Source organism: Octopus bimaculoides, chromosome 4 (assembly GCF_046866305.1).
Source record: "Octopus bimaculoides isolate indiv1 chromosome 4, ASM4686630v1, whole genome shotgun sequence".
Classification (NCBI taxonomy): domain Eukaryota; kingdom Metazoa; phylum Mollusca; class Cephalopoda; order Octopoda; family Octopodidae; genus Octopus; species Octopus bimaculoides.
The window spans coordinates 83774808-83788858 of NC_142931.1; the positions used below are offsets into that span (position 1 = coordinate 83774808).

Here is a 14051-nt window from a genome sequence, read left to right on the forward strand (position 1 = left end):
TGTTAATGAAATACCAATCTAAGGCATTTGAATAATGAAACTAGAGCATCAAACAAGAAGCTTTGTACTGTTTGTTCTGGTTCTTTGTATTCTGATTTGAAATCTTGCTGTGGCTTTAATGTCTAGTTTAATACCACCATCTAGTCCATTCTGTTGGAAGCATTCAGGTCAAGTCTTTGATTTGAAGATAACTTCCTCCCCCTCTTCTACCAATCTCAAAGACCATACCCTTCATTCTAACCGAACAATAAAAAATCCAGGTGATTAAAAAGAAAGCAGCTTAAAATCCTGTCTCTAACAGAAGTGACAGAGCAATGGATTACATTTTCCCATTTTTTAAATAAGAATAAATAAGGGCAAGAATGCATAACTTTTGTGGATCTTCCGTAAGTGATGAAATTAATACCTTGCAATATTTAGTATGTCCCTGCCAATTTGGGCTCAAATCCTGCTAAGGTTGATTTACTATTTTCCTGAGTTCAATAAAATAAAGTATCATTTAAGCACTAGAATCAATTTGTGTGACTGTTCCCACTTCTGAAATTCCTGATTATGTATGTTATGAGACTGGTTTTGATGTTAAGGTAATTAAATACTGATCTAATCTTCAGTTTGTTTCAACCATCATGTATATGGCCAAGTTGGATCAATGTTTCCATGGTCACAGTTCAAATTTAACTACTGTCATTAAGAGTTCTAACTATGCTTAACATATTGATGGCAGACCTCGTCAGAGTAATGCGAAATGTCTCCTGCATGTGCGACCCTACAGAATTAAAGAGACATATACAACATTTCGTCCACCGCATGCAGTTCTCGGGTTACAGCCATAAAGAAAGGATCAGGGTTTACAAAGGAGCTATGAAGAAGTTTGAAACAATCAAACGCAACGATAGGAATGGGATTTGCCCACTCTATAGGAGCAAATCATGGAACACCATAGAAAGAACTAAGAAGAAAATAGGGAAGGCAAGCTCATGGTACAATAGCCACAAGTACCAAAGCGTCATGTTCGTCGACACCACCCCTAGAGGCGAACTGGCGTACCGCATTAGAAGGGCCCTAGACAAACTTAAGCTAAGAATTAAGGTTGTTGAAAGGCCAGGCAACCCTATCAAATCCCTTATCAGTAGAACATACCCTTTCAGTAGAACCCCCTGCACTGATAGGAACTGTATCGTATGTAGATTTAGCCCACAAACGAACTGCAAAACCAGAAATGTGGTCTATAGTATAAGATGTACAGAGGGACGATGCAGAAATAAGACAACGACATATGTAGGCGAAACAGCAAGGAGTATAGGGGAGCGGGCAAACGAACATTGGAGGGAACTTAAGGAAGGGAAGAACTCATCAGTTCTGTACCAGCACGCTGAGCAAGAACATAGAGGCTCAATCAACAACATAGAAATTAAAATCTTATCTACACATAGCAGTGATGCAGCACTTAGACAAATTACTGAAGCTACACACATAATAGAAGGGAAACCTAGCCTGAATAGGAAACTAGAATGGAACACTAACATACGCCACTAACAAACCACAGCATGTGACAACATGTTACCCATAAAACAATAATAGGAACAAAGTATAATACAATACATAGATAAACAAATGGAATTAAATACTACATACGTTAACAAAATTTAATTAAACACATTAAAAAAAAAACAAACACACACACACACACACACACACACACACACACACATGAACATATAAATAAATAAAAACTAATACAAATGAACACGTATTAACAGAGAATATAGGTGATACAGACACTCCCCATACACACATGCACTTACAAAAGACACAGACACATTGAAGGACACGCATGCGTAGACACATACAATAGGAATACAAAATACAAAATGGCTGATAGTTAGCAAGGTGAGACACACATAAGAAAGAAGGAAACAAAGGACCACTGATGAGGTCACAGAAGTGTGACGAAAGAACTCTGGCCGAAATAAGATTAAGATTAAGATTAATGTAATATAAAGCTGAAAAAAAAAAAATTAACACCAAATATACAGTGCGTGTGTTTTTATTGGCTAAACTGGCAATATGACCATCCCCAAGTACAACAATATATATATATATATATATATATATATATATAACACATGCTGTGAAGTAGAGCCTGCCTTACATTTTAAGCATAAGTAAGACCACATCAGTGTCAAAATAGCTTCCAAAGAAATAGACCCCACCTTCATGTAAGTATGAAATAATGGATGTAAAACTAAACTTTTTTACATAGACCTCCACTGTTTGCTAGGTTGGTGATTATATCTAGTTTTTGGAAATGTGAAGACATAGCTTCTGGGTCTACAAATCTATTATGACTTTATTTTATTTTATTTAAATGCTAGGACCTAAGTAAGAAAATCCCTGCCCCTGCTAGATAAGCAATTCCCTGAAGATCATAGATGTAGAAAAATATTTAATAGGTGTTCTTCATTGGACTCCTATAGTTGTGGTCCCAATATAAAGAAATTAATTTCAGGTAGATCTACAATGGACTATTCCCGATTGCACTGGCAGAAATGCTAGATTAGACATACAATGTCAAGTCAATTGTTTAAGAATCTGAAGTCACATCAAATACATGAAGTAAAATGGTCGATAGGTAAAATTGTATTGGTATATGTGCGGGTGACCATGAAAAAATCTATAATCACATGTAATCATTCAGGCACACTGACAAAAGAAATTCTATGACTTAAACCATATCTGGAAATTGAAGAGTAGCAACATTGCTTCCAGCATCAAAGGAATGGTCCTCAAAATACTAAAGCTGTATGTGAATGGATGAAATTGTAACAGAAAAAATACTTAACTTGCTAAAGATGAAGAACAGCAACTGCTATTTAAATTCCAGAACTGAGATTTACCCTAGATGTTTCCATCTCAACAAGTTTATCATATCCAATTGGAAATATTGCCTACACTGGGATGACTAGATCACAATTCTCCTGGTCTGCGCTCCATTTGCATCAATTATCAAAAGAACAACTGGTTTTCCACAATCTCTTTAGCTAGGTCATGATATTTCTCAATTTTCTCAATTTCTTTAGTCCGCTGTATTATCATAGGATATTGCAAACTCTATGATCTTACATATTTTCTTTGTCCTCTACAACCATATCTGGTCTCTTTGCTTCACTAGTATGATCAGTCTTTAAGGAGATACTTCTTTAAATCCTGTAATTTTTATTCACAATTACAGCCTCTAGCTCTTACCACTTTTCTGTTATGTTCTCAGACATTCAGCTAACATCATAATGCACTTTTTTTACCGACACAGTTTTGCCTGCGCTTATTCGCATTTTGTGTTAATTTACTGCATTCAATTAAGAGATGGTTATTACTTTCATCTTCTTTTCCACATTTTCTGTATTTGCTCTATGAGTTTTATGAATCATTCTTATGGCTTATTCTTGATGCATTAAATTTCATATTGTTTTTATCTGCTTATTGATAAATGAGGTTTGACTCATTTTGGAGTGTGACGACATCTTCTGGAACTTAGACAGCCATCAATAATTTTGTGTCATCAGTGTAATTTGTTAGGTTGGCCAAGTGCACCTGTGAGCCTGTAACTGATAGTTGATAAACAATAATGGTCCTGGAACTGCTCTGAAGTATAACTTATTACAGAGAACTTTGCGGAGAGAAAACCATTTGCAGCTACCATGTAAGAAGTTAAAGAACCATTATCCAGGTTTCCCGTGATATCAAGATCCCTTATCCTATGATATGTGTGTGTGTGTTTATATATAGTTAATAAAAAACACGGAGAAAAAAGACAAGAAAAAACAATAACTCAAGGATGTAGTACATGTAAAGTATTAAGAAGACGCTCAGAGAAGGAAAGAAAGAGCAGTTGTTTTACGTTTCGAGTAAAGCTCTTCTTCGGAAACAGGACACATAGGAAAGTCCAAAAGGAAAAGAAGAAGGAGGAAAAAAATCAACAACAGTTCAGGTGTAGTTATATACCATCTATCCAGCTAATTCTTTCCTCCTCTTATTTATATATATATATATATATATATATATATATATATATATATATATATATATATATATATATATATATATATATATATATACATATATATATATATATATATATATATATATATATATATATATATATATATATATATATATATATATATATATTCTTTTATTCTGTTACTTGTTTCAGTCGTTAGACTCCGGCCACATGTATATATTTAAAACACTTCTAACTGATACACACTCACTTAGTTTTCTTTATCTTTTTCTGTCGTGGCTTATCTTTAGTTTTTAATAGTTTTAAAATGTATGCTAGTTGACATTTCATAAAACCGAGACATTGTCGATAGTTTGTATTTCCTTTTCTTAATGACGGCAATTTAGCAGAAGCACTGCAGTACCAGACGAGATGGATTACAGTATTTGGTTATGGTTTCAGTTTCTCAACGTTTTTAAGTTTATATCGCATCGAGCTTGTTTTTTCCCTCATCCATCTGGAATCAAATAACTAATTACCAGCAATACACTAGGGTATATTCATTAATATGCTGTTTCCTTGAAGAACCAGACTAATTATAAGAACTACCAAAGTTAAGAGGAGGCATCATTTTACGTAATAAGTTATAAATTTACAGAACTGCTAGAACCTTGTATTTAATTATGGATATTTGTGTCCTGATTTCAAATACCGCCAAAGACAGCTTTGCATTTCAAATTGTCGAAGTGTATAGAATAAAGTACTAGTGAAGCACTAGAATCAATATATATTCCAATAATGCAATGTTGCAAAACATAATTCAGTTTGACCACCAGTGGTCCATTACAATAGTTATTCAGTTTCATAAGATCAAAGTCACTAATTTTGTTGCTTAAAGAGATCTGAAATCAATTGATAGCAAATTTGCGCGCATTTTATTATACAATCGAAGGTTAATTTCTGAATTTAAAATATTTTTGTTCTAGTGTGTTGTTACATAATGTAATTGAAGGTAAATATATATTACATGGTCCATGAAGTCTACTATTAATCATCTTCGAAGAAGGGTTGTGTTCACATCTATAATACATCCTAAATGTGAATGAAATTATCAAAATAGAAAACAAGGCAATTAATTTTATTATATTTTGTTCTATTCAATTTTATTTCATTCTATTTTATCTCATAGCAAAAGAAAAGGGGTGGGGATGCAGTTTAAAGTCTTTTGGTGGTGTTGGGGTTACGCAGAGAGTTCATACTGAATTCTTTCAAATAAAGTTCTGAACTTCATCGATATTCAACTAAATGTCATGAGCCATTTGCCAACATTTTTGTGTTGTTTTTTTGTTTTTTATATAATATATTTCAAGAAGGAACAGCTTCGTTGAACTTTACAGACTCTCCTTTCGTGGTGGGGTTAATGTTCCTGATGTCCAGTGTAAACATCTGCAGGTAAATACCAGCAGAAAAATAAAGAAAAATATTAAAAAATGGGTTTTGTGAGAACTGTGGGGAGGGTCAAGTCTGAATGTTTGCAACAGAATGAATTCTGTTAAAGTCATCCAAGGATCAGGTGAGGGTGCTAACACCACCTCCGGTCTTTGGATGTCTTAAGCTTACTAACAAAACTAATGGTACGCTAGGAAAATGTTGCGATGTTTAAACTGGGCGTTGTCTTAGGCTTGTTTAGCAAAATTAAAGGCACTCAAAGACTAAAAACGGTATTGTTGTTTTTGTTTAGCTACTTTTCAGCTTTGATCAATCAGACACACGTTGTGCTCCTGCCGATGCCCAGTTCAGTCTTGACCGAGCAGACCTATGATACGCATTCCAGCCATGAGCATCCCGTCTTTTCCCAGGCATTGTGTACGCCGGGTTATATTGCCCCATGTGTACTACTTAGTAGGAATGATTTAACGGAGATGTGGCTATTATTTCAAGCAGGTCGAGTGACCAAGTTCATGTTCCCGGTCAGTGTTAGACGTACCACTAATGCTAGAGGAATTTATTTATTAACTGTTGTTGTTCAGCCCCCAAGACAATCTGATCGAGAAGTCCTACGATCAAATTAACCAATGTTTTCTTTCTATAAAAAATAAGGTATTAGAAGGCAGTTTGGTTGCTGCTTTTAGTAGGTTGAGTGACCTCACGGATGCTCATTATAAACCAGCTGGTATGTAAGCTAGCTAATTACTGAAAGCGACGTTAGCAATTTGGTCACAAACAACACTATGGCAACTGCATACTTTTAAAATCTTTCCGCTGCCCAAGCGTGCACGAAGGATCACGTGTACAGACACATAACTGAAAAAATTCACACGCGCGCGCGCACACATTCACACATTTTAATATCAGATTTATTCTATTTGGTAATATATATATATATATATATATATATATATATATATAGACAGAGAGAGAGAGAGAAAGGTAGATACGTTTGTATGTATATGCATATATATGTGTGTATATTTATGTGCATATACATATATATATAAACACATATATATGTATCTGTATATGTGTATCTGTATATATGTATATACGCATATATGTGTATATGTATATATGCATGCATGTACATGTATATGCATATGTATGTATATATATATATCTGTTTGTATATACATAAATACATGGATATATATATATTTATATATATAAACATAATTAAGGGATCAATGAAGCAAATATTTGCTGATCCCTTAATTATGTTTATAAATATATATGAGCTTTTAAATAAGTTCTCCACCAATAATGGTGCTTACATACCGATGGGCTTGGTAAAAATTATTAATTATTAATTGATTTATTAATTAATAAATTGATAATCCTTTACCTTTTTAATTTGTAATATTTATATATATATATATATATATATATATATATATATATATATATATATATATATATATATATATATGTATGTATATATATATATATATATATATATATATATATATATATATATATATATATATATATATATATATATATATATATGTATGTATATATAAATATATATATATATATATATATATATATATATATATATATATATATATATGTTTATTTATTTATATATCTATATACATACACTAATACATGTATGTATGTGTGTACACATTCTCACCAAGACATAACATCACAAAGTCCTCACTAAATAGTTAACAAGTTAAGATATTTTAGTGCTGCGACATTTGTCTACGAGATAAATATGGAACAGAGTCACACAACTCAGAAAAGAAAAAAAAACATCACATCACATAAAAGAAAGAAACACACACACACACACACTTACATAAACGTATATATATCTGCATGTGTGAGCGCACACATGTGTGTACGTGAGCAGGTGCGCGTGTGAATGTGCGGGTTGTGTGTGAAGTATGCTTAAGCAGGGTTTTCTTCTACTTCCTTTTTATTATATCTATTATTTCTATTACTTTACATCGACTTGTATCGATGGTTAGCTACTACTGTTAACTGCTTTAGTCGCTGATAATGTTGATGTTGATGTCGGCGGTGTTTCTTGTTGTTGTAACTTAGTTTGTTTTTTTTGCTCTTATTGTATTTTAATGCTTTAGTTCTTGTTACTATTGTCGCTGTTGTTTTATTTATTTATTTACTATTATTATTATTATTGCCCTTCTTTTTCTTCTTCTTATTATTATCATCATTACTATTATTATCATCATCATTATTATTATTATTATTATTATTATTATTATTATTATTATTATTATTATTATTATTATTATTATTGCTTTGTCTTTGTCTTTCTTGTTAGTGGCATTGACAAAGCTTAAAGAATTTAGCCTGAAAATATTTGCTTTTCTAAAGAACATAACAAGTGTATTGTCAAGTTCGTTCATAGAAGTCAAGAATTATTCTTACTGCTGCCAATTTGAATAAAATGGCCTTTCTATCCAAGGGCAGAGGTTGTTTGCAGTTAAATGTGATTCCAAAACATTTTACTAGGACACGATGTCAAGCCACAAAGATGAGACAATTGCTAAAGGTTGGTATTGATGCTCGATACAAAAACGATGCTAAGAGATGGAAAATGTCAGAGCCATAAGCAAATTCCTTTCATTTTCTTTCATCTCTAATTTTTTTTACTGCCTTATTTCTTTGGTCGTTATTGACTTCTTTTGATTAAACAAAAAAGGCCAAGTTAATTCAAGTGTTGTGTATGGAATCGTTCCCTGCATACATACATACATGCATACATACATACATACATACATACATACATACATACATACATACATAGACGCACGTACATACATACATAAACACAAATGCATACATACATACCTACACAATGCATGCATGCATACATACATACATAGATACATACTTATATACATATGTAGGTACGTACGCATTACAAATTGGCAGGGCCATTTGAGCTTCGAATGGAATTCTTTGCGATATTCATTTTGGTTCTATGCGTGCGCTCTGAGTTCAAATCCAGCTGAGGTCAACTTTGCCTTTCCTCTTTTTTAGTTCGATAAATAAAGTACCTCTCCAAGATGGAAAAACAGCGGAATTGATATAATATCGATACTTGTTCTGGTTCTTTGTATTCTGAATTCAAATTTCATCCATCTCTAAATTAACAAGCCACACTAACGTTTCATTCAGTAAAGAATTGAAAAGTACTCAATGGAAAGGAAATAAACATATGATATATACGATCAAATTGTTCACTTCATATATATACCTGGTACTAATTTATCGATCCTCATCCATCTCAAAGTGAAATGAAAGCAAAGTCGACTTCTGTGGAACTTGAACTCACAACTGTTAGGTGCCAAATCACACGCGGTAAAATACCCACTTCAGCGTTCTTCTGCCATGGACATCTTCACAGAACTTCATATGGTTTATTTTGAAAGGACATCGATGCATAAACATTTTTTAAATTCATTCCTGGCGACTGGACCATAATATTGTCAACATCTGATAATTCATATTTTATGCAGACGAGATCTCTGAGTAGAAATTACATTTTAAGCTGAAGAATAAGAAGATAAATTAGAGGAAATCAAGTCACTGACAAGTCTTTTCTTTTAAAATTCATTTAACGTCAAAACTGATCACATTTATAGGAGACAAACAAATCTTAACTCATATCAGTAAAAGTACTACTACATCCAGTTTTTACATGATCTTTTTCAGTGAAAACTAAATACGACATTATCTCTATCTTTAGTTATTTTTTTTTTCAAGTGTCTACGTAGAACATTCACAGTCAAATAAGAAATATTTGGTGCCAACATATATATGCGTAATATATGCAACTGTATGATTACTATTGATACACTTCAATTTACTTGTATACGCAAAGTAAAACGTTGTCATTAATGTGATTTCACATGCGTATGGTTAAGAACAGTACTCCGCTACTTCGCGGTTTCATGTTCGGTCCAAATGCGTGGCACTTGGGTAAGTGTTTTCTCTTATGGCCTCCGGGCAGATCAATGCTTTAAGAGCGAATGTGGTCGATGGAAACCGTTGTAGAAGTGGAAAAAAAAAATGAAAATTACAAAGCGACTTCCTTATTTTATATCGCAACAAGGGAACAATAGCGCCATTATTTACAGACTTCTAACAGGCAAATCATTGGTTCCTTGCATTACCGACAGCAAGAATGATGGGGAGTGTCTGTAAATCGATGTAGATCAAATATCACAGGGGCCATCGTTCGTAAAGCAACATTGGAACTTTTTTGATCCTCTCGCCATTGTTTCCATCCTTCGCTAATATATAGTTTTCTGAACGATAAGCGTATTCCAAATTTCACTCCATGATATTGGTTAATCTGGGGTTATAGTAGGGGATATTTGATCAAAGTGTCACTGTGCAGCGGGATTGAATATCAAACTAAGTGGTTGCAACGCAAACTCCTTAACCACACAATCGTGTATTAGTGAAAATGATATATACTATAAATCACAATTCCCTTCAGACGTTGCTACACCTTGTCAAATATATAGACTTCCTACCAAGGGAAGCTTCGACATGGCAAAATGCCTGTGTCCCTTAGACCACACAACTTTCATTCTTCAAAAAGGAAGGACACATGGCATAGCATAGTCCTAAATACATTATACCTGGAAAAGGAGCAGGTTGCTTACAGCTGAAATGCCTTTGATCTTAAGTCTGCTCGATCAAAGCAAAACTAGATTTAAACAAAAAACAACAGCAATAGCAGCGATCAAATCTTCTTTAAATCCCACTATTCCTTAATAAACAAGGAAGGAAACATTGAATCGTTATAGTCTTAGAACTTAAAAAGAAAGATGGGATAGTCATAGACAGAATTGCGTTCATTATAGGTTCTTTTAATGCTGGTTGAGTTGCAGTTAAATAGCAACAGTAATAGCGAAAACAAAACAATACAAGGGTTCTACAGCGAATATGAGTCATCACTACTATCAAGTGTGCTGTCACCATTAAGGGCAATCTTGCAGTGGCAAGATTTGAAATTTATAATCTACGAAGCACCACTCTGCAGCAGACGAACTTATTTTCAGCTGATTGGTCTAGAGTAGTGGTTCTCAATGGGCGTCAATGTGGCCCCTGAGGATCCATATAAGATTTGGGGTGGGGGACACGCAACAAAATAATAGATTGGGGATCCACAATAGTAGTATAAGAGCCCTTGAAAAGATTTTGCTTTCGATCTATGTTTTGGTATGTATTGCAAAAAACAGCTAGGTTTCTTTCTCTAACATTTTACGTTGTTCAATCTACACAAATTAATATGTGAAAGACAAAATAAGAATTTGGAAAGAAGTTTCTATAAAACTAATTTTTAAACATCACATGACTAGGGTGTCCACCAGAATCAAAAAAGTAATCAAAGGTGTCCACACATGCAAAATAGTAAATTGAAGACCTACAGCAGTATTTTAAGGAACCCTGTAAAAGTTTATTACAAGAAACTAGGTTTCTTTCTCTAACATTTTACATAGTTCAACCTACACAAATGAATGTGTGAAAAACAAAATAAGAATTTTGAAAGAAGTTCTATAAAACTAGTTTTTAAACGTCGAATGAATATGGGGGTCCACCAGAATAAAATAATAATCAAAGGGGTTTATAGATAAAAAAAATGGTTGAGAACCCCTGGGCTAGAGCAACGTCGCCTTGTCCAAGGACATCGTGATTGTGAGTCCAACGATCTAACTATTGTACTTGATCATTATACAAGGGGTCATGAATCTCTTTCTTTCTCCTCCTCTCACTTCCCCCTCTCTCTCTCGCTCTCTCGCTCTCATTCACTCTTCTCTTCTCACTCACTCCCACTTCTCTCTCTCTGTTATTATTTACCTGATGTTGGTCGAGGGCGGAAACAACGTGGTTTATCTTCCACCAAATGATTACACAATCCTAGAGTAGGTTTGTCACCGCATCCTTTCCATACATCTGGCATTGAAAACAAAACAAAGCACAAAGAAATGATGATGGTAATAATAATAATAATAATAATAATAATAATAATAATAATAATAATAATAATCTTTTCTATTATAGGCACAAGGCCTGAAATTTGGGGCAGGGGTATAGGCGATTACATAGAAAGGATGAAAGGCAAAGTCGACCTCGGCGGAATTTGAACTCAGAACGTATCGATGGGCGAAATACCGCTAAGCATTTCGTCCAGTGCGCTAACAATTCTGCCAGCTCGCCGCCTTAATAATAATAATAATAATAATAATAATAATAATAATAATAATAATAATAATAAGAAGAAGAAGAAGAAGAAGAAGAAGAAATTCAAACTAAAACTAGAACAGCAACAGACCATGATAAAACGATGGCAAGAAAAGCCCCTACATGGTAAATACTGGGCTAAACTAAATGCAAAAGAAATAGACAGAGAAAAATCCCAGCAATGGCTGAGAAGCTCAGGACTCAAAGCAGAGACTGAAGGATTTTTAATTGCTGCATAAGACCAAAGCCTCCCCACCAGAAATTACCAAAAACACATAATGAAAAGAAATATAACAAGTAACTGTAGAATATGTGGAGATGGACAAGAAACAATAAATCATATTATCTCTGGCTGCCCAGTCCTCGCTAAGAAGGAATATATTCACAGACACGACAGAGCTGGGACATATATACACTGGAAGCTATGCCAACACTGTGGAATAACAACAGAAAAAAGATGGTATAAACACACGCCAGAAAAGGTCACAGAAAACGAGAAAGCGACCATACTCTGGGATATGCCAATACACACAGATAGAGAAATTAAGGCCAATAGACCAGATATAGTTGTCAAAGATCATGGAGAAAAAAATGCTTTCTAATTGATGTATCAATACCAGCAGATGACAACGTTTCTCTAAAAGAACTGGAAAATCTTTCAAAATACAAAGACCTGGAAATAGAGGTAACTCGAATGTGGAATCTAAAAACAGAAACAATTCCTATCATAGTAGGTGCCTTAGGTATAATAAAAAAATATTCAGACAAATACATAACAAAAACACCAGGACTTACAAATATATATAACATACAGAAAATTGCACTACTGGGCACTGCACACATCCTACGCAAAACACTTTCAATACAGTAACCATAAGAGCACCACAGCACATACCCAAGGCGCACAGAGCTGCGCTCGGTAGTGAAGTGAAAGCACGTTATAAAAATAAAACTATTGAATAATAATAATAATAATAATAATAATAATAATAATAATAATAATAGTAATATTAATAATAATAATAATGATAATAATAATAATAATAACCAGGACTTACAAATATATATAACATACAGAAAATTGCACTACTGGGCACTGCACACATCCTACGCAAAACACTTTCAATACAGTAACCATAAGAGCATCAAAGCAAACCACAGCACATACCCAAGGCACACAGAGCTGCGCTCGGTAGTGAAGTGAAAGCACGTTATAAAAATAAAACTATTGAATAATAATAATAATAATAATAATAATAATAATAATAATAATAATAATAATAATAATAATAATAATAATAGTAATATTAATAATAATAATAATGATGATAATAATAATAATAACCAGGACTTACAAATATATATAACATACAGAAAATTGCACTACTGGGCACTGCACACATCCTACGCAAAACACTTTCAATACAGTAACCATAAGAGCATCAAAGCAAACCACAGCACATACCCAAGGCACACAGAGCTGCGCTCGGTAGTGAAGTGAAAGCACGTTATAAAAATAAAACTACTGAACAATAATAATAATAATAATAATAATAATAATAATAATAATAATAATAATGATGATGATGATAATGATAATAATGTAACCTGTAAATGTAATAGTTTCTAACAAAAGGCAATGAAGTGGTAGAATCGATAACAGCATCAGGCAAAATGTAATAAAGACCGGTGTATTGGCAGTATCGGTAGTTGATGGAGAAAATGATTTTCAGTGTTACATGCAACCCTTTGTATTCTGGGTTCATATTTCACTGAGTAGACTTTATCTTTCATATTTCAAGATTCGATAAAATGAAGCATCATTTAAGTGTAGATCATTACTAATCAACTACATTCTCCTCAGCCAAAACTTAACATAATGGTATTTGATATTTAACACAATATTATAAGTTCTAACATTATTTCGATGTTATAAGCTCTAACATTGATACTTTGTTAGTTCTTTGGTGTTAATATCGGGTTCAAATTTTGTTACAAGGCCTGTAATTTCGGAGTAGGGGTTAAGTCGATTATATCGACCCCAGTGCTTAATTGATATTTATTTCGTCGACCCTGAAAGGGGATGAAAGACAATGTCGACCTCGGCGGAATTTGAACTTAGAGCGTTAAGACGGACGAAATGCCGCTAAGTATTTTGCCTGGCATGCTAACGATTCTGCCAGCTCACTGCCTTCTTAGGTGTTAATATAAACACGATGTAGAAGAATCGTTACAGCGCCGGCAAAAAACACTTAACTGTATTTCTTCCGACTTAATGTTCTGAGTTCAAATGCCTCCGAGGTCGACTTCCCTTTCATCATTT

The 14051-nt window shown here is 33.5% G+C and overlaps 1 protein-coding gene across 1 annotated transcript in view; it reads right to left on the minus strand.

Moving 5' to 3' along the window:
- Window positions 1–9018: 9018 nt before the first annotated feature.
- LOC128247600 (uncharacterized) overlaps window positions 9019–14051 on the minus strand; it is a 38585-nt gene continuing 33552 nt past the window's right edge. Inside the window, exons 6-7 of the mRNA XM_052967176.2 lie at window positions 11345–11440; window positions 9019–9023 (exon numbers count right to left, since the gene is read on the minus strand). Coding sequence (XP_052823136.1) covers window positions 9019–9023; window positions 11345–11440 — 101 coding nt within the window. The remainder of the gene's footprint in view (window positions 9024–11344; window positions 11441–14051) is intronic.